General features: G+C 57.6%; 11 protein-coding genes and 1 non-coding gene across 12 annotated transcripts; 7 read left to right on the top strand and 5 right to left on the bottom strand.

Moving 5' to 3' along the window:
- Window positions 1-209: 209 nt before the first annotated feature.
- On the top strand, window positions 210-1,622 carry N657DRAFT_637816 (uncharacterized protein; the record flags this gene model as incomplete). Its single annotated transcript, XM_062791537.1, has 3 exons — window positions 210-1,007; window positions 1,111-1,518; window positions 1,602-1,622. 3 exons carry the CDS (start codon window positions 210-212, stop codon window positions 1,620-1,622), a joined length of 1,227 nt encoding a protein of 408 aa, XP_062642464.1.
- A 783-nt stretch (window positions 1,623-2,405) lies between these two features.
- N657DRAFT_627997 (uncharacterized protein) lies at window positions 2,406-4,661 on the top strand. The gene is made up of 3 exons (XM_062790835.1): window positions 2,406-2,957; window positions 3,013-3,175; window positions 3,227-4,661. The coding sequence occupies exons 1-3, from the start codon at window positions 2,526-2,528 to the stop codon at window positions 4,417-4,419; spliced, it is 1,788 nt and encodes a 595-aa protein (XP_062642465.1). The 5' UTR covers window positions 2,406-2,525; the 3' UTR covers window positions 4,420-4,661.
- Window positions 4,662-4,982: 321 nt separating this feature from the next.
- Window positions 4,983-6,644, top strand: N657DRAFT_667044 (galactose oxidase). Its single transcript, XM_062795367.1, has 3 exons — window positions 4,983-5,243; window positions 5,384-5,733; window positions 5,790-6,644. Exons 1-3 carry the CDS (start codon window positions 5,129-5,131, stop codon window positions 6,294-6,296), a joined length of 972 nt encoding a protein of 323 aa, XP_062642466.1. The 5' UTR covers window positions 4,983-5,128; the 3' UTR covers window positions 6,297-6,644.
- A 2,227-nt stretch (window positions 6,645-8,871) lies between these two features.
- N657DRAFT_583143 (uncharacterized protein) lies at window positions 8,872-10,011 on the bottom strand (the record flags this gene model as incomplete). Its single annotated transcript, XM_062789651.1, has 2 exons — window positions 8,872-9,065; window positions 9,171-10,011. 2 exons carry the CDS (start codon window positions 10,009-10,011, stop codon window positions 8,872-8,874), a joined length of 1,035 nt encoding a protein of 344 aa, XP_062642467.1.
- Window positions 10,012-10,437: 426 nt separating this feature from the next.
- Window positions 10,438-11,381, top strand: N657DRAFT_583184 (uncharacterized protein; the record flags this gene model as incomplete). The annotated part of the gene is made up of 2 exons (XM_062789655.1): window positions 10,438-10,634; window positions 10,688-11,381. 2 exons carry the CDS (start codon window positions 10,438-10,440, stop codon window positions 11,379-11,381), a joined length of 891 nt encoding a protein of 296 aa, XP_062642468.1.
- A 417-nt stretch (window positions 11,382-11,798) lies between these two features.
- N657DRAFT_t162 lies at window positions 11,799-11,895 on the top strand. The gene has a single exon. It is a non-coding gene; the product is annotated as a tRNA-Ile (tRNA).
- Window positions 11,896-12,352: 457 nt separating this feature from the next.
- Window positions 12,353-14,909, bottom strand: N657DRAFT_583183 (WD40 repeat-like protein; the record flags this gene model as incomplete). Its single annotated transcript, XM_062789654.1, has 3 exons — window positions 12,353-13,730; window positions 13,790-14,201; window positions 14,267-14,909. 3 exons carry the CDS (start codon window positions 14,907-14,909, stop codon window positions 12,353-12,355), a joined length of 2,433 nt encoding a protein of 810 aa, XP_062642469.1.
- An 87-nt stretch (window positions 14,910-14,996) lies between these two features.
- Window positions 14,997-15,777, bottom strand: N657DRAFT_328988 (uncharacterized protein). Its single transcript, XM_062786846.1, has one exon. The coding sequence runs from the start codon at window positions 15,551-15,553 to the stop codon at window positions 15,083-15,085; it is 471 nt and encodes a 156-aa protein (XP_062642470.1). The 5' UTR covers window positions 15,554-15,777; the 3' UTR covers window positions 14,997-15,082.
- A 4-nt stretch (window positions 15,778-15,781) lies between these two features.
- On the top strand, window positions 15,782-17,239 carry N657DRAFT_685006 (protein prenylyltransferase; the record flags this gene model as incomplete). The annotated part of the gene is made up of 3 exons (XM_062796739.1): window positions 15,782-15,790; window positions 15,874-16,762; window positions 16,842-17,239. 3 exons carry the CDS (start codon window positions 15,782-15,784, stop codon window positions 17,237-17,239), a joined length of 1,296 nt encoding a protein of 431 aa, XP_062642471.1.
- N657DRAFT_694225 (adenine nucleotide alpha hydrolases-like protein) lies at window positions 17,127-19,760 on the bottom strand. Its single transcript, XM_062797272.1, has 2 exons — window positions 19,559-19,760; window positions 17,127-19,494 (listed from the first exon to the last, which is right to left on the bottom strand). The coding sequence occupies exons 1-2, from the start codon at window positions 19,686-19,688 to the stop codon at window positions 17,372-17,374; spliced, it is 2,253 nt and encodes a 750-aa protein (XP_062642472.1). The 5' UTR covers window positions 19,689-19,760; the 3' UTR covers window positions 17,127-17,371.
- Window positions 19,761-19,899: 139 nt separating this feature from the next.
- N657DRAFT_650987 (mitochondrial carrier) lies at window positions 19,900-21,213 on the top strand. Its single transcript, XM_062794070.1, has one exon. The coding sequence runs from the start codon at window positions 20,149-20,151 to the stop codon at window positions 21,085-21,087; it is 939 nt and encodes a 312-aa protein (XP_062642473.1). The 5' UTR covers window positions 19,900-20,148; the 3' UTR covers window positions 21,088-21,213.
- On the bottom strand, window positions 21,104-25,009 carry N657DRAFT_650988 (WD40 repeat-like protein). The gene is made up of 6 exons (XM_062794071.1): window positions 24,687-25,009; window positions 24,415-24,496; window positions 23,051-24,353; window positions 22,788-22,998; window positions 21,534-22,729; window positions 21,104-21,468 (listed from the first exon to the last, which is right to left on the bottom strand). Exons 1-6 carry the CDS (start codon window positions 24,718-24,720, stop codon window positions 21,301-21,303), a joined length of 2,994 nt encoding a protein of 997 aa, XP_062642474.1. The 5' UTR covers window positions 24,721-25,009; the 3' UTR covers window positions 21,104-21,300.
- Between the last annotated feature and the right edge of the window lie 2,834 nt (window positions 25,010-27,843).

The raw sequence follows: 27,843 nt of genomic DNA on the forward strand, positions 1-27,843 counted from the left end.
TCAACGCGCCGGAGTCTGATTCGCAGTCACATCCAAGGTTCCAGATCTTAACAGTGTACAGAGATCTGGCAGGAAGCGAATACTTAAAGGGGGCCATGATGCTGGCGAGATCAATGCAGGTTCCCTCCTCAACTCTCGCCGAGATTCTCTTTTTTTTCACGACCTAGAACCTATACGCGCAACCATATCCTACCTCGTTGTTTGCCGCAATGTTTGTCACCACGTTGGTGTGGGCAGCCGCCCTCTGCCTTGTCCTCCTGATCGTACTTCTCTTCCGCAAGTGGCGGGCCAGACAGATCCAGGGATGGGTACAAGAACAGCGCAGAGTCGCAAGCTTCCAGTATGCTGAAAGCCTCGGAATCGACGAACGACTGCATCTACGAGCAGTAGAGAACCGCCGGCTCAAGGCCGCGTTTGGAATCGACAACTCGCTCACCACCCCATTGCGGTCGACGCACAGGCAGTTCCTCCATGCGTCGAACGCAGTGCTGAACGGGAAGTACCGCAGCTGGGAAAAGCTGTACCGCATCGCCGAGACCTTTTTGGATATGGAAGTCAGCACTCAAGACAGCCTGCCTCTTGCCGAGACCGTCCGCTGCATGGTCCTCGCAGTCGTGCTCTTCGACTCCTTCGACGTCGACCCCATAAGCGTCCCGCGCTCCACCCTCGTCACCATTACAAATGAGATCAACAAGCAGTGGATGTTGTCAAAGTGTCACCCCGACGACCTCGCTCCGTCTGCACTGCTCAACTCAACCATTGCCTCGCTGAACATCCGACGGCAGCTCATTTTAAGCTACAGCCCACATTTCACCTCAAGGCCCGAGTCGGTGCTCAGCCTGCTGATGCCGCAGTACGAGACTCTCTGGCGGGTCGTGCTCTTGACATTCGCAACAGCCTTCCATCACCAACCAGATGCCTATCCAGACGTATTTCAGCGAACAGCCGACGTTCCGTCTTGTCTAGGCGACCCAAGCCGCGAGAAAGAAGCCCTCAAACTCGCCAAGGTATTACTCCTTCCCCCCCCCCCCCCAACTTTTGCTTTTCTTTCGTCTTTCTCCCGCCTAACGCAGTCACTAACCGCCTCCCCCTTCATCTATTTATCTGTAGGAAGGCCTCCGCCTTTATCCATCAAATAAACGCCTCTACCGCGCCTCCTTGACATCCTCCAGCAACAACAACAACAACAACAATAATAATAATAACAGCAGCAGCAGCAGCAACTTCCCTCCCGTCCCAGTAGCAGCCGACATATCGGCCCTGCACCGCCACCCCTCGATTTGGGGCGCCGACGCGCTCGCCTTTCGCCCGGGCCGATTCGACGACGGCCAGATGACGGATCTCCAGCGCGAGGCGTACATCCCCTTTTCGGTCAAGCCGCACAAGTGCCCTGCGGCGAGCAATGCGTTTGGCGAGAGGATGGTTGTGGTGCTGGTTTCGGCGCTGGGGCGGGTGCTGGGGCCCGACAAAGGAAGGGCGCGTTTCGAAGAGAGTGGGCGTGGTCACTGGCAGGGTGGTGTGAGTGAGTTGCCGACGGGAAGGGATGAGATGGAGGGTTGGGTGTGGGTGGTGGGGGGTTTGTGAGGTTTGGTGCCTTACAGGTATGGAGGCACTGGATATAAACAGCAGTGTTGGTGAAGGGTCGGATAGTGCTGACGGGCGTTTGGCGCGATCCTGTGCGAGTCGTTGGATGTTTATGTTTGTGTCGTTTAGGGGTGAGGACTCATGACGGAAGGCCGGTTCCCCGGAGTAAAGTCCATCACATCAGTCAAACTTGCATCACTTGAGGTATATGTATGGAGTATGGACAGCAACTTCACTTTGATCAGCTCGGACCATTGACAGAGCCCCAATCCCCAGACTAGCCCTTAAATGCATCACGGTGGTTCGCTTCATGTCCGAAGAGCAGAGAGAATCGAGTCCATTCGAACGAGGAATTCTTGGCGTTCATGTTGTCTGCCAGAGTCTTTGGGGCTGCGTCGATGCGATGCCTTCATCGACAAATCGTGTGCTCGGTGGTCCTTCAGCCATCAGCTGCCTGAAAGAGTCAAGTCGCCGGCATAAGTATTTATATCGGCGTTGACCAACAGCGAGAGGTTGTGGCACAGTGGACATATGTCGAGCCTTCTGTCACATGCGTCGAGCATCGCTACCTAACTATGTCGAAGCTGGATTGGGCTCGGTGTTGAACTGGGAAACGTGACGTCGCACCGGCAACTGACCTGCATGGCTCCATTCCGTCCCGCTCCGCGCACCGGGGAGACTCTGGGCATGTTGGGAATCCGCGGACCGAGATTGGCCAGTTTCTAACCCCCACGTGGTGCTCGCCAAGGACATTTTTCCAGGGCACAACAACAACTCGGCCAAGCTCAGTGATGTTATGTTACATCCCGAGGCCTTCAAGTTACCAGCCAGCGGCGGGCCCTCCGGGAAACTTAAACCAGCGTCATGGCTGAACGCCGGCGGTTGTTGGGAGCGCAGTTGTCCCGCACTGCACCTCACGCAACAGCCCGACGTCGTCAGCCATGTTGTGCCGTGTGACGCTGAGTGGCCTGGTCGCCGCCTCGGTTGTGACGGCTTCCTTCGACAGGAACCTGGCCTACAGCAGTCCTTCGCGGCGGCACCCGAGCCTTGCCGTGCCTCTGGCTCATGTGTCCAAACGTCAAACGGGCGAGCTCTTCGCTCCGGCCGAGGTCAACTTCACCCATGGCGTTGCATCCGGCGACCCCTATGCCGACTCGGTCATCCTCTGGACGAGGCTATCCCCGACAGTGGACAGTGTCGCCTCTGATTTGGTTCCGGGGGGCGTAGCACCCATCTACGACGACGCAGAGGGTGCTCAGCCGTCGAGCAAGGCGGCCTGTGTCGAGTTCAAGATCGCCACAGACCAGGCTTTGACGGATGTGGTTGACCAGGGCCGGGCTTACACGACTAGCGATGTGGACTACACGGTCAAGGTTGGCACTCAAGTCATTCCCATCTGAAATTGGGTCTCATACTAAGCAGACGAAGTTTGAGGCAGGCGGTCTCCAGCCGTTTACCACCTACTTCTACCAATTCAATGTCTGTGATTCCGACAAAGTCAGCCCGCTGGGCCGGACCAAGACCACCCCGGCCAAGACGCAGAAGGTCGACCAGAACATCAGACTCGCCGTGTACTCGTGCTCAAACTACCGTAAGCCCGCCAACCCCCTTTCTCCCACTATGTGTTCTAACCCATCGCCAGCTGAGGGCTACTTCAACGCCTACGGCAACCCCGCACGCAAGGACTCAGTCGACTACGTGCTGCACCTGGGCGACTACATCTACGAGTACGAGCCGGACTCGTCACTGCCGAACCGCAATCCTTCCCCGAACCGCGAGACGTACTCGCTGTACGACTACCGCGCGCGGCTGGGGTCGTACCGCACCGACGCCGACCTGCTCCTCTCGCACGCACAGTTCGCCTGGATCCCCGTGTGGGACGACCACGAGGTGGCCAACAACGCGTGGAAGAACGGCACCGAGAACTCGTCTGGCGACGTCTTCCGCCGGCGCAAGCAGGCCGCCGTCCGGGCCTACTACGAGTGGATGCCGCTGCGGCAGGCCGACATGGACGACAGCCTGCGCGTCTGGCGCAGTTTCGGGTTTGGTACCCTGTTTGACCTGGCTATGCTCGACACCCGGCAGTACGACCGCGACCTGACGGTGCTGGGCGGGATCGCGGGCCTCGGGGGCAACAGCGCCGAGGTGGAGAAGCAGGTGGATTGGCAGAACCGAACAGTCATGGGGTTCAAGCAGGAGCAGTGGTTCTACGACCAGCTGAGGGAGTCGAGCCAGCGCGGCGCGGCCTGGCGCGTCGTGGGCAACCAGGTCGTCTTTAGCCGGATGACGCTGGGCATCCTGGGTGACACGCCGTTTAACCGTGACCAGTGGGACGGCTATCTCGCCAACCGCGACCGCGTCTATCAGTGCCTGGAGGAGGGCAAGATCAACAACACGGTCATGCTGTCCGGGGACTCGCACGCCTCCTGGGTGTCGGACCTGGCCTGGCTCGGGAAGAGGGCCTACGACGAGGACACGGGCAAGGGGGCATTTGGGGTCGAGCTGGCGGGCACTGCGGTCACCAGCTCCAGTCCGGTGGGCGGCACGCCCAAGTTTGCGGCCAACTTGCTCTCCCAGTGGCTGATCAGCCAGAACCCGGAGCTGCAGTGGCAAGATCTGTTCTACCGGGGGTATTTTGAAATGAGCATCGGCTATGAGGCCATCAAGGCCACCTTCTTTGGCATTTCGGATGTCAAGAAGCGTAGCGATGACGAGGTCGTGCTGGCGCAGTTCCTGATCAACAGCGGCGAGAACAGGCTGGCCAGGAATCCCACGGTTGGGGGCGGTCGGGCCAAGAGTGGTGCGTTGAAGAACGGGCGCGTGGACATATTTTGAGTAACTGGCAGAGATGTGTAGGCATCTGACAACGTCTCAACATGACATGTCCTGAATAGTTAACAAATTGCTGAGGCAATCCAGAGCGGGTCAAGCTCACAAGGAAGAGCAATACAAAGGAAGCAATGAAGAGGGAGGAGAAGAGCAAATAAGAAAAAATGAAGAGTAAAAGTCCTGGGAAATCCTGGGTAACTGCGAACGTCTTTGACTCCAATCTGAGTTAAGACAGAGAGACACAGGTTCTACTAGTATCCGGGCAGTCATCTGATACGCTGAACGACTCCAAGATTGCCCAACCCAGCAGCAGAGGTGATTATTCTTACGGCCAAGTGTTCCTTGGCGACGTCCGGTCGGTCAAAATATCAAACAATTGACAAATGATCTAGAAGACGCGCGTTCGACGAGGCTCAGTACTAGCCAAGACTCGGATATATCTCAAGATTCGGACTCGGCATATCCGAAGCAAACCATGCTGACATGTCGGTGTAGGACTTGGCAAACTGTTTAGGTCGACGACGGTTATATATGGCAGGTGGTACCTAAGATACATCCTTGCCTTATGCAGTCAACCCACGCCGCTCCCTTCATCCCCCTTACGAGTCACTGCCAGTCTCAATTCCTTTTTTACCCGATCAACCTAATCAAATCCGTCTGGTGTGATTCTCAACTTCAAAGTTCTCCCACTTCCCGCTCCCTTTTCGCAACCAGCATGAGACTCCACGCAGTCTTCCTCGCCGCACTGCATGGCGGACTCGCCTGGGGCATCCCCTCTTCCGGCCATTGGAAGACCCTCGCCCCAATCCCGATCTACCCTCGCCAAGAACGTACGTCCCTTACGCTCGCACGCCCCATGTGTAACCCCTTTCTGGGCACCAACCCAGCCTAGAAATCAGCCATACACTGACCCCCTTTCTTGAAACAGACACAACCGTCCTAGTCAACTCCACCACCATCGCAATCCTAGGCGGCATCATCCCCGTTCCCTTCACCTCCTCCCTCACGGACAACGTCACCACCATCCCCTCCCTCAATACAACCTCGCTCCTCCATACCTACCACATCCCCTCCAACACCTGGTCCTTCCGCCCCTTACCGGGCTTACCCATACCGCTCAACCACCCCAACGCAGCCGTAGTCGACAACAAACTGTACCTCCTCGGCGGCCTGTCCGACGCAGCCGGCGACGGCGTGTGGCGCGGCACGGGCCGCAGCTGGGTGTTCGACTTTGTGACTCTCTCATGGAGCGAGTTGCCGTCCATGCCGGACGTCCCACGCGGGAGTGCGGCGGTGGGCGTCGACGACGAGACCGGACTGGTGTATCTTGCGGGGGAATGAGGCAGTTACCTCTGGTGTCCGGGATGGGGGTGCAGGAGAGTGTGGATGTTGTCAGTGCCTTTGACACAAAGAGGAGGGTTTGGGTGCTCGTGGGTGGGCGGGCGGGGAAGATCCCGGGCCGGAGGGACCATGCGGGCTGTGTGGTGGTGGATGGGGTTATGTATGTCCTGGGCGGGAGGGATACCGGGCAGGTCAATGTCAGGGGGGAGGTATTTGCGTTGGACTTGAGGAGGGTGGGGAAGGGGTGGGTGACGAAACGGGGCAGAATGCCTACGGCCAGGGGAGGGGTGTGTGCTGCGGTGGTTGGGGGGAAGGTGTTTGTTCTGGGTGGGGAAGGGAACCCGGCCGAGGGCAGTGACGGGGTGTTTGATCAAGTCGAGGCCTACGATACGTGGAAGGATAGCTGGGAGAGATTGGGCAGGATGAAGGTGCCACGGCACGGTACCTCAGCGGTCGCGGTACAGGGAGGAGTGTACATCCCCGGAGGGGGGATCAGGATAGGAGGCGCCCCGGTGGACACGTTCGACGTGTTCTATCCGTAAGTTGAGGAGGTAAGGAGCTGGCATGGAAGGGAGGCGTGGTGGCAAGGGGGTCTGAGGAAAACAAGGGACAAGGGGTTGTAATACACCGAGAGGCACAGTTGGGACTCGATTGCTTAGCATTCATGCGCACAGCGAGCAATCGGGGAATGTGAGCTGTGCAACTCAACGTTCCCCTTCAATAATCCAGTCCTAATAAGGCGCCCGTTTAATCTAAAAGGCGCCTGCCCAAGCCACTGCACTAAACCCAAGATCAAAACCAAGACATGGTAACCAGCACTGCAACAACTAGATGCGCTGTAGACTTAAGATGCCTGCCTACTCCTTTTGAGCCAGGCCATCAGCTGCCTTCCCAACCTGAATGAACCGGAACTTCACGCTCGCCCCAACGTTTCGGTGGCAGAACATGCCATGAGGAAGCGGCAGAAACTTGGAACCGATATGAGCTCGATTCCTTACATTGAGAGTATAACGAGTGGAAGGGAGAATTAAAGAAAGGAGTGTATATCGCTCTCACAAGCTAAGGATGTCCTGATGCCATCTGGCAAGTCACCGAGTCTCTGAAAAGCAACAAACTTAATTCTCTGAGTCCATATCCCCAAATGCTATTTGAATGAAGGGGCTGCCCTCTAAAAATGCTAAGTCAGGTCCTGCCATGTGCAAAAGATCGCAACGCTGGAAATCAATACCATGAGACCTGGCAATGCACTGCCGCCACGAGGTGCTCTGCAGGCCCGAAGGCCGGCCAGCCGGTCTCAGTCCCACCGAGCAGCTGACTTGTTGGGCGCTTTTCCCGGTTGATCTCGGCCTCCAGCGCCAGCTGAGGACAACAAGCGAAGGATATCAGATGTCCATGCCAGCGGGAAGGCGGTAAGGGACCTCTGGGACGAATTGTGCGGCTCTGGGGTTCAGCCGGCTGTCGCGGAGTCGCCGTGCTCTCTCCTGATCTCCCGCCTCCTTCCCTCTGCGCTTGTCTCAGGCCCTCGCCCAATGAATCTCTTCCAAATACGGCTCGTATAGCTCCCTTGTTCATCAATCCCGGGGCAGAGCCGAGCAAGGGGGAAGAACCTAGACGAGGTGTCCAGTTAGCATACACCTGCGCGAATGAAACGTAAACTTCTGAACGGAAGCATAACAGTCCATGGTCATACAGGTCTTGGTCTCGAGCACCAGCATGACGCTCAAAATCTGTTCTTGCGTTCCGGTTGTAGTACACGAGCACACCACGCTCCCAGGTCGCGTTCGGCTGCGAGTCGTCGGTCACCCAGCACTCGGACACGTCATTCCCCTAGGTGGCGACCATGAGATCAGCATGATCCCCGATCCAGTCCCAGTGTTCGTAAGGGAGGAAAACGACGTCGTATCCCAGCTGTGCCTTTGGTTAGCTTCAAGAAGCAAAGACTGGTAGGACGGGACCTAGTAGAATACATACCCATTCCTTGGCCTTGGCAAGAACTTGCTCGTCGGTCCAGCCTGTGACGTTTTGGAATTTCTCGTATTTGGGATCACGACCAGCCGCCTGGGCAGTTGGGGTGCTGGACGACTCATCCTGCATATTGGATGCGCCGTTCAGCATCGGAGTGTTGCCGTTCTGCATGGTTGATATGTTGACCTTGCCTTGTGGATAGTCGGTGCTGCGTTGGAAGTTGATAATGTGAAACCTGAGGAGAATGGCTAGTGGATGGGAATTCTGCAGTGACTGGGGAAAGCTAGGGTAGATGCAGAGGGCATTGGTATATATACTAACAGGTTGAACCGAGAGGTTTTGCGGCAGGCACGGTTCCAGGTAGCCTGCTGCTCGTCAGCGCTCTCTGACCGCGGTGGCACAGGTGATGACAATGACGTGTCAACCTAACGTCGGATGCTCGACTCAAGATCAAAGTGTGTTCGTGTACTTATTCTGATCATGTTCTTTATGAATCCACCACGCTCCAGCCCAGCTTGGCAGCCCCTGGTGTGCCTGATATTGACGTGGCCCAAGACACCACCGGCTTGCGACGGAGAACTAGCGAGGCACGTTAGCCCTCGAGCTTGATAAAATCATAGTGCCAGCTTTTTTCACCTCCCATCTCTGACTGCAGACATGGCAATACAGTGTGCCAAGTCAGTGATCAGTGGGGTACAAAGTAGTCGTAAGGCACGAGAGTGCCAACACAGCAGCAGGCGAGAAGCCAAACTGTGAGAGTGCACGTAGGTGACACGGCTTGTTAGCATAACCGCATGCCAGGTAGTGATGCCATCAGCAACGTGCCGTGGAAGGGGAGGCTACCTGTAATACCCATGACATGATCCAAGATTTGGAAGCCAAAACAATGGAAGAATGCCCCATGTTCCAAGCAGGTGTAGGTCAGAATGAATGAATGACTCCTGCTACGTCCACCGGTTGGCTGGTCCTTCCCTGGATAGTGACTGGCAGCTTTCGAATAGGAGAGCGTACTAGGAACAGAAGCTTAACCCGCTAGGTTTCCGCCCGGTGAAGCTCGGGAAGCAGCTGAGCAGCCAACTGGGCGGCTACGAAACTGCAGGCTCGTCAGTCACGCAAACATATCGTCATTCAATTTCTGAGTTATTGCTCATCTCACTCGGCGTTATCATCATCCACCTCGTGTGCGTCCTCATCCTGGTTATGCTTGGGCAGGATAAAATGGGAGTTTGCCACGGAGTCGGACTGACTGGGCGCATCTGGATGCTCGGAGCCGCTGACTTCGGTGTGTGGCGGTGAATGGACGGATTGGTTGTTGTTACCAGCAGGATGTGAAATGGGCATCGCGACTGGTTGCTGCTCGTGTTGCTCCTGGAGGATATCGGTCATGTCTGCATCTGGTTGGCGTTGGGCCTGGGACTGGGACTGAGCGTCTGCTGGTGGTTCAGGCTGACGATGTTCTGGTGGTTGATGGTTAAGTGGCTGCAACGTAGGCAGGGCGCTGCCCTCACCGCTCGCCTCGGCAGCAGTGGCAGTGTCGTGCCCATTGGTGCCGTCAGCGTTCTCAGGCGGCCCAAAACCGGCTGCCGGTGGCTGTGGAAGCTGCTCCTTGGCCTTGCGCTTCCGGTTTGGTTTCGGCCCCGTGTAAAGCGAGCAGTTCGAAGTGTTGTCGAACCACTTGCAGTTGGAGCAGCTGTTGTGGTAGCTCCCCGGCAGGACGCGGCAGGTCAGAAAGGGGCCGAGGGTGCTCTTGGCTCGCTTCTCGCTACACTGGAGACATGATGACGGGGCGTCTTGCCCTCTCGAGTGAATCAACAAGCCGTTGACATAGCTGGGCCGCTGCGAGGCGATGTGCTTGGCTGTAATCCAGCCCTGCACGAACAGTATTGTCTCTCGGCTCGGCAGACGGAAGATGGCGCGCTGTGTCTCGTGAACAAGGGACTGCTCTGTTAGAGCATCGCGAATGCGAATCGAGAGCATCGGAATAGCCCGGTCATTCTTGGCCGCGTTCCACGCCTTCACCAGGGGGTTATGTTCGTAGTCCGCATCGCGTACCGTGGTGTTGGGGCGGCCAGGGGGGCGGCCGCGGCGCTTTTTAGGAAAAGCAGAGAGGAGGTGGGTTGGAGTGGGGAATGGAGCGGCCGGGCAAGAGAGAGCAGGGTCGATGTATTGGTGTTCTGATTGCTGTTGTCCGGTCTGCGGTTCACTCTGTTGGTCTTGGTGATCTTGGTGATCTTGGTTATGGTGTTGAGAATGTGAGATGACCGCCACGTCTCCCGCTGCAGGTATCTCCATCATGGCGGCATCGCGAGGTGACCCTGCTGCCTCGGCCATGTCTAATCGTCCACGAAAGGGTCTGTAGTTCGCGGTAAAAGGTACAAGATCTGCCCGCTACAAGAAAGCTGCGACAGGACGCGCAGATGGATGCTTATTTTGTAGTCGTGTCAAGAGCAACACGACGTTAGATTGAGGCTATTGCGCACGGACCATGCCGCATCGTTACACAGTAAGCACAACGAAGGAAACTGCGACACTACGTAATGCGCCAGCCGACGGTATTTCAAGCCGGGGACCACAGCAAGGACAATCAGCCAAACGAACAACAGACCAGACCTTCACACTCCTTGCATTTGACGTTCCCGTTCACTCGGTCATTCTCTGGAGTTTGCCGCGCCAGCTCGCTGGGCTTTAGTTGTTGCCCAGTTCATTCAATCGCTCGCCATGTCGAACCCCAACGCCCTCCTCCTCCTCGCCGACCACATTAAGTTGTCTCTTCTCGAGCAGCAGCGCGCCAAGACACTCAAGCTCCGGCGAGACTCGCAAGACGGCCACATCTCTCGCTCACTCGACCAGTTCCGCGAAGGCCTGGAATCACTCGAGAAGGAGCATCAGCGGCTGCAAGAAGCCGGCGATGAATCGTCCGTCCAGTCCCCTACCACTCCCGGACTTTCCACTTCTAACACCCTCCCAGCAAAGCGTCCACGCTCAGCGACACCCTCGCCTCCTTGCGCAAGCAATACACCGACCTCTCCTCGCAATTCCAAGGACACGCCTCGCCCTCCACGACCTCGACCCTAACGCACCCCAACGACCCGTCTCTTGCATCAGATTTCGCCCACGCCCAGTCCTCCCACGCCGAACCCTCCTCCCCACCACCACCGCCGCCCCCTCAAAAGGACACCCCTCCCCCCGTCCCCCCAACCAAGAAAGCAGTCCGCTTCTCCTCCCCCTCCACAGACCTCGAATCCCAACAAAAACAGCGCCGCAACCTCTTCCCCTACCGCGACGACCCCGACTCTTCTTCCGACCCGGACAGCGCCGGCTACGCAGACCACATTGCCTCCGCCCAGCTCTCTAACACCCAGATCCACGCCTACCACCAGCAAATTCTGCAGGACCAGGACGCGCAGCTTGACGCGCTGGGAGCGTCCATTGCGCGACAGCGGGAGCTGAGCATGCAGATCGGCGACGAGCTTGACAGCCAGGTGCTGCTGCTGGACGAGAGCGAGCGGGCGGCGGACCGGCAAATGAACGCGCTGGGCCGCGCGCGCCGGCAGGTCGGCCGGGTTGCGCGCCGCACCGCGGGGAGTGGGGAGGGGAGGCAGTTGGGGGCGATTGTGGTGCTGATTATTGTGTTGGTGCTGCTGATTGCAATCTTGAAGTGAGGATTGTATGGGTTGAAACAAGAGGGAGGGGGTGTGGGGTTGTATGGGTGGTCAAGAAGGGCGGCCTGGCCCAGAAATGGGATATTTCTCCGTACTGGTGTTGTTGCTAAATTTTCTTAACGCTTGCGAGGGTGGGCGGCTGGCTGATGACTACGGCTTTGAAGGGAACACTCTATGGCGTCTTGGGGGATCTTGGGTCTTGCTAGACGACGGCTAGTCTACCCGTTTTTCTTTTCATTTCTTTTTCTGTTTAGTATCGGTTTGTACATGACACACCTTGGCTCTGTTGTTCACTGCTGCCTCGATAGGAGAACATCTGGCTGTTGCGGCGGGCTTCCTGATGTCCCAGTTCAACAACATGGGCAAGCTCACCATAGTGATAGTAAAATTTGGGCAGACAGTCACTCTATCCAGAAAGCCCGATTAGCTCAGTTGGTCTAGAGCGTCGTACTAATACCGGTTAACCCCTGTGTATGGTATGCGAAGGTCAACAGTTCAATCCTGTTATTGGGCATTCATTTTCTTTTGCGCCTTTTGCCTGCTTTTAAGAGGGCATTCGTCTTTTCTTCCGCCACACTCGTGTGATGACCCTGAACCACCATTATGTGACTTAGGAATGGGAGAACAAAGAGGCTCATGACCGGTTTACACTCTGCGTGCTCAGCAATTGTCAGGCAGGGTCTCATCTGGAAACATGTCATTCAACCCGGGATGCTCACATCGGATACGAAATACGGTTTAATTAATGTGGTTGCGTCGACTGTCTCCATTTCCTTCCCCACACAACAACTCTCGTCAGCCAGGCCAAGCAACGCTGTGCAGCACGGACTGTTGCCCCTGCTGCGTCCAAGACCAAAACTCCTCAAATCTCATGCCAACCTGAAAATTTGCGTTCAGCAAGCAACCCCATACTAGACGTCACAGCTCCTTCTGAGCAAAGCTCCCTGAGCGTAGAAGACGATCCCCCTCACCTACCGAATAACTTCACCCTCTCTGTCGATTCCCTCGAGAAACTCAAGAATAGGACTCCCGCCCAACACACCCGCCACGCCAGCGGTTCCCTTCTTGCCGGCCGTCCAGACCTCGTGGAACTTGACGCTTTTATCGCTCGACGCAACAATAATGCAGCCTTCCTTCGCGGTGCGACTGAGGCTCGGCGCCTTCTTAGCTCTTCCCTTGCCCTTTAATCCCGACGGGCCGATCTCATCGGGCCCGCAAGGATATGGGATGGCGTAAAGTGCACGGTGCTCGCCGGCCCAAGGGATGGCGGCAACCTGCCGGCAGTCCGGCCAGGAGAAGACGGCGATCCGGACGGGATGGTCCGGCTGAGCATAGCCGAATGTGGCTGCGATTTCGCGTCGGGTTGTTGACCAAATGAGACTGGTCACCTGGGCGGATACGGAGATGGAGGCGAGGGCGGCACCAGAACCGGTGTGGAAGAAGTGGATGCACTTATCGTTGGAGCCCCCTCCGGTAGCCACCAAGCTCTCTTGCCAGGGACAGAATGCAATAGCCTTGACCGCGGCTCCGTGAACCCACCGGTGCTTTTCGTCGCCTGGTCCGAGGCGCAAGGTCGGGTCGTATATTGGGCTTTGGGAGACCTGAATCTCCGTCTGGGCCTCTGATACCTCACTGTCTCCACGGACATGGGCTGCTGCCGACGACTCGGCCTGGTGGTCCTCGTCAAGGACGCAGTGGGCTGCGTGAGCTTCGAGCACCCTGGTAGTCTCAAATACGCAACACAAGTTGTCGTTCCCGCCTGTGCCAAAGACGTCGCCGTTCTTTGACCATGCCAGGCCGCATATCTGTTGCGAATGGGCGGCAATGCGCGCCAACAACGTCATGTTCCCCGGCCAGTTACGGCGCTCCACCTCCCATCGCTCTGGCCACTCGACGGCATAGTAGTAGACCAAGCCGGTTTCGTCGCCCACTAAGAGATCTTCATTCTTCACCGGAATACCAAGGTGGACAGGGTCCTTGGAAGGCCGGACGGTGCAGGAGGGCTTCCAGCTCAGGCAGGCAACAGTGGTGGGCTGAATCACTTCGAACCGCGGTTTTGGGCCGGCCCGCGAGGAAGCAGGGTGCGGACCATCGTACAGCGACATCAACCCAAGTGTCTTGTCAGATCTTCCAAACGCCAGTATGGACTTGCAACCTTCGGCGGACGAGAAAGACAGGCTGGTTAAATAGCAGTCCGGGTCTGTCCCAGTGTTTAGAAGTTGCACGCCCCTGGTCTCGGACCAACCGTAAAGCAGGTTGCCCAGGCCGACCGCAAGAGTCCGGGAGGTAGAAGAATATGCCAGAACCGAGCAGTAAAAATCGTCGCGCAGGTTTGGCGCATCGAGAACTCTTCCGCGAACGTTAGTGTAGTTGGCAAAACCAGACACGCTTCGGAGAGGAGGACTCACTTGAATGGGGCTGTGGGCAATGTTCGATTCCCGAAGGGCTTCTGTGGCTTCGGAATGGGGCCATCGTTGACCCATTCCGTGCCGTTCCAATGTGTGTGAACGTAGCCCGGTTTTCTGCGATTGCTGCCATGATGGATAGCAGCGTTGACCTCGAGCACCCGGTGCGCCCGATCCAGCCCAAGTGCGGCCGCGAGCCTGGCTTTGTGTTTTTCCAGCTCCTCGTCAGTTTTCGGTTTCGCCGTTGGAAATGTGGTCCGAAAGAGGCGGGCGTTCGTTCCACTCCTGACGAGCTGGCCTCGACCGTTGTTAACAGCGGTTCCTCCGAGACCAACAGTCCAGGCGATGTTGGCATCGACCTGTGTTTCATTTCCATCAATACTATTTTGGTCGAGCGGGCCAAGCACATTGCCCACTAACCCGTGTCAGCCTCATTTCCTGTTCCCCGCCCACTGCAGTGTCCAGTGGTGCTTCACTGACCTGTGTTGCGGCTGGCAGCAGTTTCGCCGCGCGATATGGAGCGCGGCCTGAATCCGAAAGGTGTAACAACCCTTCGCCGGTAAACAAACGCGTCCTCAGTGGCTCCGCTGTGCCGAAGCAACCTTTCCGTGGACGTCAACTCATGCGGCGCTTTGCCGGTCTTAAACCGCTCCGAAGCTTCTGTGCCCAGAGGCCTTGCCGGTATGAAGCGGTCTAACCGGCGGACCGAAGCGGTGTTAGGAGCCCTTTGTTGAGACCTACTCCTGTAAGAGGGGAAGAATGCTCCAGGCAACCCTGGACGGGAGCGAGGCGACTGTCGTGGTAAAGTGGCCGATCCCCTCAGGAATCCCTGGGGTGTCTGGTATGCTGCTGAGGGTGAGCCGGGGGAGATATCCGCCACATTTGCGAATAGGTTCTCCTGATCGCTGTCGACAAACGGGTCATCTGAGTCCGATTGATTGCCATCGTAGAGGATCCGGAGCTCTGCCGATGGTGGCCGATTTTCGTTAACGGAGCGCTTCGACGTCGATGGAGGAGGAGAAGCAGAGCCGTAGCCCGAGTCCAAGGGGCTCAAGGGGTCTGGCTCGCTGAATGCATGACGCTCACGACGGGACTGCGCTCGGAATGGAACACCGGGGAGCATGATCTGATGGAGGCCGACTGTTCGGGTGGTGGTTCACGGCACAACGACGAACCCTGGCCGGGGTCCGATAGGGATTTGGAAGTTATAAAGCTGATGGGGCAGAAGCGACAGGAGGCAGTGAATCAAACGAGTGCACGCCCGGATTGCGACCTTCTTGGCCAGAGAAGAGCTGATCAACGAGTGACCTGGAAGTCTACCATGACAAGGCGGGAAGAGAGAACCGTGCTCGACGTGGCCGGGTGTGAGCTGCAATGGGGGACGACTAGCCTGGCGATTGAGTCAACTCTCCCGGACTGGTAGTGAATGGTGTATTGATGATAGTCGACTAGCGTAGGAAACTGGAGGCGAAGCGTCGAGGTAGATGAGTGCATTGCACGTAAGTACTGAAGAACTGGAGAAAAAGGAAAGAACGTCGAGGAAAAGATATGACTCCAATTTTGGTTCGGGTGTGCACACTTGGGAGCCCAGGTTCTCAAGTTGTCGAAGGCAAGGTCGACCTTTGGGGTTGAAAGACGCCCGATGGTCAGGATTCGGGATGTCATCCGAGCAATCGGACACTGGACGGCTAGGTGCGGAACAAGCCATCTTCTAAGTTGGAAGGAACAACTGTTGTTAGATTTTGCGGCTACCTTGATTGGCTTCATTCGGTTTCAAAGTTTCCGCCCATAACACTAGGAACTTGAGGTGGGAGCGTAGCTGTCGGAAGAGGAAGGAACGAGGTCGGCAGGCAAAAGATGGGTCCAAAACCAGGGTTAGGGTTGTAGTCGATCAAGTGCCGCTGACGAAGCACTACTTGAACAAGGACAGCTGAACAGCTCCCTGTCATCTGGAAAACACCACAACCTGAAGCTCTCGAGACCAGCCAAAGAACGATGGCCGACGTAAGAACCTAACTTTCCTTTTCTGTCACTTTGTCGTCGCAGCCACTGGGCGGAATGTTGACTGATAGCAAGGACGCTTCCAGCAAGGTGGATCACAACACGGCATAGCCCGAACCTCGCGCGTGCGCACCGAAGAGCAAAAGAATCGCGACCTTGAGCGCATCGCCAGGTACCACGAGCTCGAGGACCAAGTGCGCGCCCGCGTTGCCCAGGGCGACTACTCGTCCGCCGTCTTCCAACTCACTTCCAAACTGCTGCGCCTCAACCCGGAGTACTACACGATATGGAACGTCCGCAGACGCTGCCTAATCTCTGGCTCATTCTCAAAACCATCGGCTGGATCATCATGCTCGACGGCGTGCTTGACTTCTTCTCCTACCGCCACTACAGCACCCTCTTCCATCAGTTGCTTGTCGTCCTCCTCGGCCACGACCCCGCCCGCCCCCGGCCTCCCGACAGCTGGGAAGAGTGGTACAACAGCTGACCCGACGGTTGCAGCGGCGGCCGAACCGCCGGGAGCCATTGAGTCCGCCCCCTCCGAGGCAGAATCCCACGATTTCACCACGCTCAAATCCGAACTCGCCTTCACCATCCCCCTCCTCCTTGAATCCCCCAAGTGCTACTGGATATGGAGCTACCGGCTCTGGATCCTGCAGCAGGCCATCGCGCGGCTGCGCCCAGCGCTGGCCCGGACGGTATGGGAGGAGGAGCTGGGACTCGCGTCCAAGATGCTGGGCAAGGACCGCCGGAACTTCCACGCCTGGGGCTACCGCCGGCACGTGGTGGGCCAGCTGGAGAGTCGTTCCCTCCAGGGCAGCAGCATGGTCGAGGCCGAGTTCGCCTACACCGACCGCATGATCAAGTCGGACCTGTCTAACTTCTCGGCGTGGCACAGCCGGAGCAGGCTGATACCGCGGCTGCTGGAGGAGAGGGCCGCGGATGAGGCGGCGAGGAGGGCGTTTCTGGACAAGGGTATGTCCCTGACTTTTCCTTTTTGCTTCAGACCCAGTGACAGTCGAGACCGGGTGGCTAACCAGCAGGATGTTTTCAGAGTTCCAACAAATCCGTGAAGCGCTCAACGTTGGCCCCGAGGACCAATCGCTCTGGTACTACCACCAATTCCTGGTCCTCAACCTGGTCTACCCCGACAAGCACCCGGCCATGACACCCGGGTTTACGGTGCACGACCGGGTGGCGTACTTGAAGCGCGAGATTGATGAGATCAAGGAGCTGCTGGAAGACTATGCCGACATCCAGCTGATTTATGAGGGGCTGTTTGAGTACACACTCTACCTATGTCAGCTTGAGAGAAGAAATCCCAAGGCTGATGAGCGGGCGGATCTGGTGGAGTGGCTGGCCAAGCTGAAGCAGTTAGATCCGATGCGGAGAGGAAGGTGGGCGGACTTAGAAAGAGAACATGAGTTGACGGCGGGAGGGAGCGATGTGTAGCTGTGCTGGGAGGCTGAAGTACATAAATTATCGAGCCACCGGTTTGTAGGACGTCCATGGTCTGCTTAAGCTGAAAGCGAAGCGTTTCATGACGGGCGAGCATATTTGCTTTCGAGTCCAGCGACCTGGAAGCTATCTCCCCATCCCTGCAACGCCTTTCCTCTCCCGTCTCGTCCAACGGTAAAACCACCTTACTCTCCTCCTCAACTCCCTTCTCCCAATCCGCCGCCCGCCAAACTTGCTCAGCCTCAGCAACTCGACATCTACCTTACGGTACCGCACCTCCCAGCGTAACCATTCTTCCAGCCCGGGCAGACCAATGCCCAGCGTCGGCAGCGCAAGCAGCTGCGGCTTGTCACATTCCTTTAGTATCTGTTCCCACTCCATCCGAGCCGCAGCGAGGCCACCCAACCCCTTTTTCCTAATCAGATCGATGACCTCGATCTCGGCCATCTCCTCATGCTGCCTCGTCTCACTAACGCCACCACCACCAGCCGCAGCCTGAGCCTTGTCGTGAGCCAGCGGCAAAACCTCCAACTCCTTTGGCCACCATTTCCCCCTACGCAATAACCCACTCACATTGACCGTCGAATAAATCGCCGGCAGGGTATACCGTGTCTTCCCCGGTGCATACCTCCTCAAAATTGCCGCGAGCTCCTTGTCCTTCCTGTACCCCTCATCATCATCCTCGGCGAGAGTCTCGCGGAACGGCTTGTAGTGCTCGGCCTCGAACGGCGCGACGCGCACATGGCACGGCAGGCGGTGCAGAAGGCGGACCCAGTAGCGGCCATCAAACAGCTCGGTGTCGGTCCATCCCAGCGTCTTCCAAGCGCTTGGTGGTTTGTTGAAGCGCTTTGTGAAAGGCACGCCTGAAAAGCTGAGGGAGGGGCGGGGCACGCTGGAGACGTGCGGGGCGCGCGAGAGGAACCAGCGGATGGGGTGGTAGTCCGAGCTCAAGAGCGGAGTGAAGTGGACGCCGCAGACCACGTAGGGTTTGGGTGGTGGTGGCGGAGTGGTGAGCGGGGAGGGGAGGGAGGGGAAGAGCATTGAGACGAGATGGGCTAGTTGGGAAGGCTGGCTGAGTTCGCGCTCAGGGGTTACCATGGAGAGGAGTTTGCGGAGCACGAGGGCAGCGATGTGCCTGTAATGGTCGATTCGTCGTTGGCGGCTAGCCGGGGATGATGCGGACTTTCGGGACGCGGTTGGCAGAGAGAAATGCGGTAGCGTGACCACCACGGTGCCGGTGTTTGGGCCGAATTCATGAATCAAGACTTGGCTGAGGAGTCTGTCGGCCTCGGCCTCGGCGGAAGCCACTTTCGCCCGGCAGCGCTCAGAAAGACGGAGGATGGAGGGTTTCTGCAGCGCAACAGGTAGCGTGTGGTTCTTGTGCATATATCGAACCGCATTCCTCATGGTCAGCGTCTGGTCGGCATTGGTGTGGTCCTCAAACCAGGGGATGCCGTTCTCGAGGCAAGTTGCGATGAGCCGGTCTTTGGGGAAGCGAAGGAGCGGGCGGTAGACCATGACGCCGCCGTCCTCTAATTCCAGTGGAGCCAAACGAGGCGCACGCTTGCTCCCCTTGACGATACCGTCGTAGTCATCTAGATAGGTGGCGGTGATGAGGTCTGGCCTCAAGCCTGCTTCGACTTCTCGAGCGAGGATGGCCGGATCAACTTCATTCCTGAGACCCCTTTTCAACCAGCCCCGGTCTTTGTGGGTTGGGGTTAGGTTGTAAAGAGGATTGCCGCGCCTCTGGTCGTCGACGAAGCCGCTCTGGTAGACACCGTGCAGGTCGTAGCACTCCGGGATGTCGGTTGCAGGCCGCATGCCCTGCAAGCCGCGGTAGCCATGGCCTGAGAGCAGCCTCATCATGACTGTCTCGTACTGGTCGTCCTCGTGGTGGGCGGTAAGTAGGGCGGCGACCAGGTGGCCCCTGCAGAAGGCGCCCAGTCTGCGATACCTGAGGTAACGCGCGACGGTCTCGACATTGGGCAAATTGTTAGGATTGGCGTCTTTTGCGATGACATCGTTCCAACGGGCCTTCAGAACATAGGGCCTGACGCGGAGCTGCTGAAGCGCAACGGCGACATTGTTCGCCTCCTCAGCGCTGCCTTCGCGCAGGCCATGGTCGACGATGAGGCCGAATGGATTGCTCACCGGGTGGTCGGCTACCTTGAACCACTCGTCCGTTTGTCGAATCTTGGTACAGAGATAGGCTAAGGCCATCGAGTCGACACCGCCACTGACGGCGAGGGCTATGCCGTGTTAGAACACGCAGCCGGAGTGATGAAGCGGGCATGGCATTTGATTGTATGTTACCAATTGGTCGGTGAGTGCGCCCCCGCGATTGAGGGAAACGGGGGACACATGTCGCCTGAAGGGCTTCGAGGAACTCATTTGGGGTGATTGCTCGCGCGCTGCGGTGCAGGACGGGCGGTATCGTGGTCATTCCATCACAGAGCAGTTATGCTTCGATAGGTACCTTACTGAACTTCGAAGGATGAATCGTGGCGGGGACAAGAGACAACGGAGGGCTTCGGTTTTCTGTCGGATTGGATGCAGGGACTCGGTCTTTGGTCCGAGCGCTTGCAAGTAGATCGACCCCTGCAATCGCCAAGCATGACCTCACAGACTCACAGTGGCCATTGCCTGCCGGAACCCGAGCTCAGATCAAACCAGAAATTTAGTTCGCAACGAACCTCGAGAGTCGAACATACACTGTCGCCGCGAGGGCACATATTGACCTTGCCATGTCGCAGTGACAGCCGCTGTCCACCACCTCACCCAGACACGTCCCGGGCGCCTTCGACCCAACCATCGTCCCACACAAACAAACCTTCCCCACCCTCACTCATCTCGACGCTCCTCCGACCACCTCAAATTCTACTAGTACCTCAAGCACCATCACAATGGCCACCGCCCCTCAGCCACTCCCCTTCCAAACCGCCCTTCTAGCAGGCGCGCTAGCCGGCACAACCGTCGATCTCTCCCTCTTCCCACTCGACACGCTCAAGACCCGCCTGCAATCCTCCCAAGGCTTCTTCGCATCCGGCGGCTTCCGGGGTATCTACCGGGGCGTCGGCTCCGCGCTCGTCGGCTCCGCGCCCGGCGCAGCCTTCTTCTTTTGCACCTACGAAGCGACCAAGTCCTTCCTCTCCTCCTCCGCCTTTTTCCAACAACAAATAAGACAACATGGGGGGTCTGGGTCCAGCCGTCAAAGAGAAAAAGGCGCCGCCGCCCTCGAGCACATGCTGGCCGCGTCGGTGGGGGAGATCGCCGCGTGCGCGGTGCGGGTGCCGACCGAGGTGGTCAAGCAGCGGGCGCAGGCGGGACAGCACGGCGGGTCGTCGCTCCTGTCGCTCCTGCACATCCTGCGGCACCGTCACACAGTGGGTGTGAAGGGCGTGTGGCGGGAGCTGTACCGAGGGTGGGGGATCACCGTGATGCGGGAGGTGCCCTTCACGATCCTACAGTTCCCTCTATGGGAGGCGCTCAAGGCGTGGGGCAGAGAGAGGAGGGTGCAGACGGGGAGGGGGTTGTTTGGGGACGTGGGGGATGGGTTCGGGGAGGTGAGCGCGGCCGAGTCGGCGCTGTACGGCAGTATATCCGGGGGGTTGGCCGCGGGCGTGACGACGCCTTTGGATGTGCTCAAGACAAGGATCATGCTCAGCGCGAGGCGCGAGAGCATGGGGAAGATGGTGCGGACGATATTGAAGGAGAACGGGATCCGGCCGTTCTTCGCCGGCATTGGGCCACGCGTCATGTGGATCAGCATTGGTGGGGCCATCTTCTTGGGAAGCTACCAGTGGGCGGTGAACACGCTCGAGAAGCAGCGCCTGGTAATATGAGAACGGGTCTTTCGGTGGTGAACAATGGTCTGATAGAAGACGTCTACCGATACACTACAGGCGGGGCCGCCAGGAACCATGTAAGCTGACATATGTACAGTAGCTAAGAACAAATATACCCGACTGACAAGCGAAAATGGCGCGCCATTGTAACGCCGATGGATCCCGAGAAGCTGACCGCCGCCGGTCCTCCGCGGCTCATATCACTCCACACTATGGAGGCGGTGCGGCCGCTTCCGACTTGTCAGCCTCATCTGCCTCCGCAGGAGGTGGCATCGGGATCTCCTTCCTGCCGTTGGCCTTGTAGTGCAAGACGATGTCGGCCCCGCCCCGCCAGACATGCGTCCGGAGTGTGTTCAGAGTCATCTTGTTCGGCAGAAGCTACACGCAACCATCAATCAGCCAATGGCCAGACAACATCACAAGCACAGTTGGCAAAAGCTCACCTGATCATTGCAATACAGTTCCAGATACTCCTCCGGCTTCAGCGCATCCGGCGCCGGCTCCTCGCCCTCGGGCACCGGGTCAATCCGCTCGGCGACATACGCCAGGATCTTCTTGACCCGCAGCATGCGGTTGGCATTCAGCCGGCTATTGCCGTCGGCCGACGCAACCGGCGGCAGCGTGTCCTTCCAAGGGTACAAGAAAAACGAGATCTTGGCAGGGTCTTTGGGTGGCAGCGCGTTGAACAGCAGCACCTCGCCGAGCCACTGCGGCCCGCGCTCCTCGATGACGTCGGCGTCGGCGCCCACCGACGCCACCGTGCCGCGGTAGATCTCGGCCGAGCCACCAGACGTCTCTTCCTGAATGATGACCTTGGTGCCGGCCGGCAGCTTCAGCACGGGTGTGTCGTTGGCCAGGCTGGGTGTCAGCCTGGTCTCGACCAACTGGTCGGGGTTGTCCGAGTGCTGCTTTTCGTACTCGTTACGGATCTTCTGAACCACGCCGAGAAAGCTGTCGTCGAACTCCTTCTCGTGGTTGGACGACGACTCCGACTCTTCCGCCTTCTCATCCAGGACGGGGGGCTTCTCGGTCGTCGCCGTCGACAGAGACCGGCCTAGCTTCTTCGTGCCAAAGGACATGTTCATGCGGAACTTCTTGCCAAACGTGGTGGCAGGCGCCTTGCCGTTTTCCTTATCCTTGTCCTTGTCCTTGGCATCCTTGCCGGTCTCCCCGGGAGTCTTTGCTGGTGTCTCTGCAGTGGGAGGTGCCTCGGTGACGGGCGTCTGGACCGGCTTTTGAGCGCCGTCAGGGCTCTGTATTGCGTCTGAGAAGTAGTCCTCCCTTTCCTGTGACGGCCGGCTGACCTGCGATGCCCGCCTGTCGAGCGGACTGAGACTGCCCACAACCCCTTCGGGCACTGGTGGCACCGGCGAGCCAGGAGTCGCCAACCCTATCCCCAGCCCTGGCGTCATGGGCGGATATTGCAATCCGCCAGCTCGAGGGGTCGCGGGGGACAGGTCTCCCGAGGCCCAGCCAGGACGCGGAGGGATGGCGATCGCCAGTGGGGGCGCTGCTTGTCCAGCCGCTATCCTCTTCGCTGCGCCTTCGTTCAGTTTCTGTCTGAACGCCTCGTCACGTCGAATCTCCTCGTCGATGAGGTTGGCAAATAAGTATCTCAGTATCCATTTCCCGAGGTTGACTACCCATGTCAGCATATCAGCGTTGAACCCTGAGTACACATCAAGGGTATGGCGTACTTCTCTGGTCCTCCCTGAACTCCACAGGCTCCTCCAAGACAAGCTCATCCGCGTACATCTCGGCATCGAAGCAATTGTACGGCTCCAGCACGACAGTCAGGTTCCCTGAACTGATGTCAATCGAACACCAGGGTGCCACGGCCTCCCGGGTATTGACCTCTGGTTCCACGTCTTCGAGATGTCGCTTCCCAAACCTCTGGATGGGGCGGCACTAGGAAGCGGTCAGCAGGATGATCGAGAGCGCCACGAGCTTCAGATCTCACTTGAATCAGATCCCACATCAGGACATCACCAGCAGTATCCAACGTGAGGACCCTTCTCCGGTCATTCATCAGCTTGTGTTTGACCAGTCCGAAGTGTCCTTCAATCGTCTCTTCAGGCAGGTGATGGACCGGCTCAACAATGCTAACCACAGGCTCAGCGAACTCCGACCCCTTCCGCACCAAGCTCGGAATGGGGTCCTCGCTGTCCCGGCCAATGGCCAGCGGGAAGGATGCGGTATTCGATATCCGAAGGATAGATTTAGCAGGGATCGTCTGCTTCGCACCATCGCCAGCGCCAGCTGCCGGGGCTGCGGCCTCCTTGCTCCGCATCGTCGCGATCGACGCGCGGTGCTGCTTGTAGGTTTCCGGGAGCAGCGTCCCGTTGCTGGTGTCCGCGTCCTTCCAGCGATTGATCGAGGCCCGAGCCGTGGCCGTCCATATGCTGTCGTCCCAAGCCACGATCTTGCTCACCCCGTCATTCTCCTTGGCAATTGCCAACGACAAGCCATTGTCCAGATCACCTTTGGTCTCCCGGACGTCCGTCTTGACCACCAAGCCGGAGCGGTCGCTACTGTAAAAGATATTGAGGCCCGGGTCATCCGAGAACAGGGCCCACACACTATGGTCGTGCATCGTCAGGGTGTGCATGCAGCGGCCGGCGGTCACGCTCCAGACCTTGACCGTCTGGTCGGCACTCGCCGACAGCACCATGTCGCCAGACTCGCTGATCAAGACGGCCCGGATCATGTCGGTGTGGCCGACGAATTTGGTGATGCGCTGGCCCGACTTGAGGTCCCACAGCCGGACAATGCTCTCGGGTCCGCCGTTGGCGAGGATGTCGTGTGTGGCGCCGAGCGCGTACACGCTTCCTTTCTGGGAGACCTCCTCGCCTTGGACGTCGATCTCGAGCGTCTTGCCGGCGCCGGAGAGGTCCCACAGGTAGATCTTGCGGTCGAGGCCGCCGGAAGCTACCCAGTTGGTGGACTGGCTCGGCGTCGCAAGGCATTTCACGTAGTCGGCGTGCTGGCCAATGGTGACTGGTTCCTTGATGTCGCTGGCCAGGGGACGCCAGACCTTGACCTGGAGGTCTGCCGAAGCCGACACGAGGGCTGTGTGCTGCTGGGCGAGAGCAATGTCGTTGATCCAGTGCGTGTGGGCTTGCGTCTGGGCACGGAACCGCGTGATGGACTTTGGTGGCTTACCGTTGGCTTGAGAGGTGTCGACGACGGCCGAGTGACCGCCGGGGGTCATGCGTCGGTTCAAATCCCAGGCGCAGATGACGCCATCTCGGCCGCCAGAGTAGCTGTAGAAGAAACGTCAGGCAAGATGCAATGACGAGAAGCAGGGAGTGGGTGAATGGTTACAGGATCGCATTGTCACGATCAATGGCCAGGCCGTTAACCCCCAAACGATGGCCGCCTGGCGAGGAGTTGGGCAGTTCAAGGACTATACCACAGCAACAATGTCAATAAGGCCTTGCTGAAACTGCGACCTGATGTGCTGTACGACATGCAATATGTGTGGCCGCGGATCTCGGAACCATTCATCCAACAGACGCGGTCGAGCGCGAATTGCCACGTGCGGGGTTTCCTCAGAGGCGAAGCAGAGGGAAGGGCGTGAAAAGTGAATCACGAACCATAGCTTATCCTCTGGCGCGCCTTTTTGGCCATGTTATGGAAGAGCGAAGGTGTGGGGGGTGATCATGAGACGGAGAAAGCAACTTTAGAGAGAGAAGAACGGGGCTGTATGTGTCGGATTCAGGACAGCTGCCCTGATCTTGTGCTCATGAGCTTGGAACTGAACGTTCCGGGCACCCAGAATGCGCCCGTCTTAGCCTTCCACTCTGAGAGCGGGACTGAGGCAAGGAGTGATAAGACAATTTCAGTGCTGGGCAAGCGTTGACCTCTCCACAAAACATACAGACCTGGAAGCTTCATTCAAACCAGTGTCTCCAGCAGGGCGCAAGCCGTTTGGAAGCAGACGCCAAGCATCGGTGGATCCAGTGCAGCCCTGCATTTCTTGGCAGGCATCTCGAGGAAGTGGGGCAATCAGGAGCAATCGCGGGGTCCGGGGTCTCCGCCAGAATCCGGAGCCCCACAAAAGCCGACTTCACAGGAACTGCTTCCAGCCGATCAGTCTCTTATGTGCTGGGCTTTTCTGTTAAATCGCAATAGGGTGTACCATGGCATTATCATCATGCAGAACATACCATATTGTTGGAGATGACGAGGTTATGGATCCTTACAAAGTTCTCGTTTCTATCTTCCTGGGCATATTTTCTCACGTCCTCCCCTGTTTCCCCTTTGTCTTCCCCTTCTCGTCACGTCGCGCATGATGGAGATGCTGAATCGGATGGGAAGCGAAACAAGTGGTCGTAGTACGAATGAGTTTACGTGGTCCCAAGTTCCCCGGATTACCAGATACGTGATACCAATAAAGTAATTCCAGTAAAGGTCCCAACACCCAGAGCCAGGTCCAACTGGTTCGGGAATGACCACCTGGGAGTGCAGTCGGGCTTGAAATCGGGGCCGGCCGGGCCCAGGGACTCTCCCCTCTTTTTTCCTCAGGCTTTCCACAGTACATCCAAGTCAGTCAGCCAGCTCAGAGCTGTAGGTTGGGCCAACGGACCATCATTCAATCCGTTGAATCAGTCGACGGTCATCACTTCCATCGACCAAGCCGTTTCTGCCGACAATTCGGCACTCTACGCATGTATCTCTGAGGCACCCATGGATAATCCTCCCAGCTACCCTGCCAGCCATCTGTCAGCCCTGCAAAGTCCGGCAAACGTATATTTTCCGTGGTGTTAAGGTAAGCTGCCGTATCCTGGGTTGATCTGGTATGGTATGTCGTTGACTAACCACAATTATGCAGAGCAATGGCCCCCACAAGTTCACCATTGCCGAGCGAACCCAGGAACTGACCCTCTGGGGCAAGGGAGCCACCTACTCTGAGATTGAGGAATTGACTGGTATCGAACTGTCAACGTTCAAGGCCCTGGCGAAACGAGCCAAGGAGCGAGGTCACGAGAAAAGGTGGCCCTATCAAGGACCATCATGTGGAAGATGGAAAAGGAACGGGGGATGGCCAGGGCGACGGCTGAGGCTGTGAGGGTGACGGTTGAAGCTGTGGGATCCAAGGACTTCACCATCGAAGAAGGATATTCCAGCCCTTGCCTCCAGGTCAAACAACCAACTCATGACAGGACGGATATGTTAGCACGGAAGCGATGTTTTGGTTGAGGGGATGCTGAGAGTGAGGAAATGGATGTTGGTCGGTAATCAACGCATTGCAAACAATTGATGAGCGGCGCATTATGTGCGATGCTCTCGGCTGAATCGCACAGTGAGGACACCATCAACACCGACAATTACTCAAAAAGCGCCATTTGACACTCGTTTTGGAAAGCGCAATTCCTGGTAAGTCCCTTCGAGCAACTCCAGTTTCCATCCATACAACTATGTTCAAACGGGCATCCACGGGTATCTTTAAACCGACAACTGAATCAACATTACAACATTGTCCTACTCTTATCCTTTAAGAAGGTCGCCTCTACTTTGCGACCCCTTCTTTCCCCGAATCTCCGCCCTCAGGTTCATTTCTATAACAAGAAGACGACCGATCACCCGCACCGATATTTCTCAACATCAAAGCCCCGATCAATAAAAATGGTGTTCCGCACCCTGGTAGCAGCGGCCACCGCCGCAGCAGCCTGCTCAGCCGACATTAACACGTGGTCCAGCACCGGAAACATCCTCGCCTCAGCTTGCGGTCTCATCAGCCAGTCTTGCTGCTCATTATTATCTTGCGCTGCTTGGAGCTGGGACTGGTGCTGGGATTGGTTTTGGTAAATACTGAGACCCACAACATCTGTTTACAGAAACGCAAAGCAGTTAGACCACTGTGCGGAAAGCAAAAACGGACGAGCGAGCGAGCGAGACAGGGCATGGAGAAAAAGTGCTTGGTTTCTTACCCATTGACGCTTCGGCCTCGTATGGGCTCATCATCGGGTAGTACGTGAACTGTCCTGCTATGGTGGATGCGGTCGAATCCGGGGCGGATGGCGCAAGTAGAAGAGGAAGAGGGCGGGGGTCAGGTACGACAGCCGGAGCGGGACGCGATCGGGAACCCACGGGCGGGCCGGTATAACCTAGCACTGTCTCTGTGCTGGTGGGGTTGACTGACTGTTGGGCGCTGGCGCGATTGGGCGTTTCCCAGTTGTGACCTTGGTTTAACCGTTGGTGCTTTGACTTCCTTTTTGGTGCTTTCTCTTTGGTGGGAGGAGTGGTGAGACTTACGAAAGGCTGGCGACGCAGGGTACCCGTATGGACTGTCCGGGTCAAGGTCCTGGGGTTGGCCTGGGAAAGTAATGTGTGAGTGTGTTTCCTTATGAGGATATGGAAGTTGAAGTACGACTTACGCAGCCTGGGGAATCCCTCGGCAGGCGAGAAAGAACTGCTGGCGTTCGAAGGAGTGGCCGAGGACGAGGAGACGAAGCGATTCTGCTGCAACGACGCCCTGGGCAGCGAGGGAGGGGGGGGCAGGGGTTCGATCTTTGGAGACAATGAGGACTTGGCCGGGACGGGAGTTGACGGCGTCCGGGCTGGACGCTGCCTCACCCTCGCCGACCGTGCAAGCTCATCGGAGACCTTTTTTTGCCAGTCTTCCTGCTGCCATTCTCCTTGCCTCAACAGAGGAGCCCCAGGCGGCATTGGTGTTGGTGCTGGCGTCGTTGCTGGAGCTGGAGTTGACGTTGCGGTGAGCGCCGTAAAAGGAAGGACTGGGACCTCGGA

This window comes from Parathielavia appendiculata, assembly GCF_033297405.1.
Source record: "Parathielavia appendiculata strain CBS 731.68 unplaced genomic scaffold N657scaffold_39, whole genome shotgun sequence".
Lineage (NCBI taxonomy): Eukaryota > Fungi > Ascomycota > Sordariomycetes > Sordariales > Chaetomiaceae > Parathielavia > Parathielavia appendiculata.

What these genes read in the sequence shown, in the direction of transcription:
- N657DRAFT_328988 (XM_062786846.1), bottom strand. Translation starts at nt 15,553, where the DNA reads ATGAAGCCAATCAAGGTAGCCGCAAAATCTAACAACAGTTGTTCCTTC.
- N657DRAFT_694225 (XM_062797272.1), bottom strand. Translation starts at nt 19,688, where the DNA reads ATGACCACGATACCGCCCGTCCTGCACCGCAGCGCGCGAGCAATCACC. An exon ending in GCGCACTCACCGACCAATTG is followed by an intron (nt 19,495 to 19,558) that starts GTAACATACAAT and finishes AACACGGCATAG; the next exon opens with CCCTCGCCGTCAGTGGCGGT.
- N657DRAFT_650987 (XM_062794070.1), top strand. Translation starts at nt 20,149, where the DNA reads ATGGCCACCGCCCCTCAGCCACTCCCCTTCCAAACCGCCCTTCTAGCA.
- N657DRAFT_627997 (XM_062790835.1), top strand. Translation starts at nt 2,526, where the DNA reads ATGTTGTGCCGTGTGACGCTGAGTGGCCTGGTCGCCGCCTCGGTTGTG. An exon ending in ATGTGGACTACACGGTCAAG is followed by an intron (nt 2,958 to 3,012) that starts GTTGGCACTCAA and finishes AAGCAGACGAAG; the next exon opens with TTTGAGGCAGGCGGTCTCCA. An exon ending in GTACTCGTGCTCAAACTACC is followed by an intron (nt 3,176 to 3,226) that starts GTAAGCCCGCCA and finishes ACCCATCGCCAG; the next exon opens with CTGAGGGCTACTTCAACGCC.
- N657DRAFT_667044 (XM_062795367.1), top strand. Translation starts at nt 5,129, where the DNA reads ATGAGACTCCACGCAGTCTTCCTCGCCGCACTGCATGGCGGACTCGCC. An exon ending in GATCTACCCTCGCCAAGAAC is followed by an intron (nt 5,244 to 5,383) that starts GTACGTCCCTTA and finishes TCGCAATCCTAG; the next exon opens with GCGGCATCATCCCCGTTCCC. An exon ending in TCGACGACGAGACCGGACTG is followed by an intron (nt 5,734 to 5,789) that starts GTGTATCTTGCG and finishes ATGGGGGTGCAG; the next exon opens with GAGAGTGTGGATGTTGTCAG.
- N657DRAFT_650988 (XM_062794071.1), bottom strand. Translation starts at nt 24,720, where the DNA reads ATGGCCAAAAAGGCGCGCCAGAGGATAAGCTATG. An exon ending in GCGCCAGAGGATAAGCTATG is followed by an intron (nt 24,497 to 24,686) that starts GTTCGTGATTCA and finishes GCTGTGGTATAG; the next exon opens with TCCTTGAACTGCCCAACTCC. An exon ending in GTTCAGGGAGGACCAGAGAA is followed by an intron (nt 22,730 to 22,787) that starts GTACGCCATACC and finishes TGACATGGGTAG; the next exon opens with TCAACCTCGGGAAATGGATA.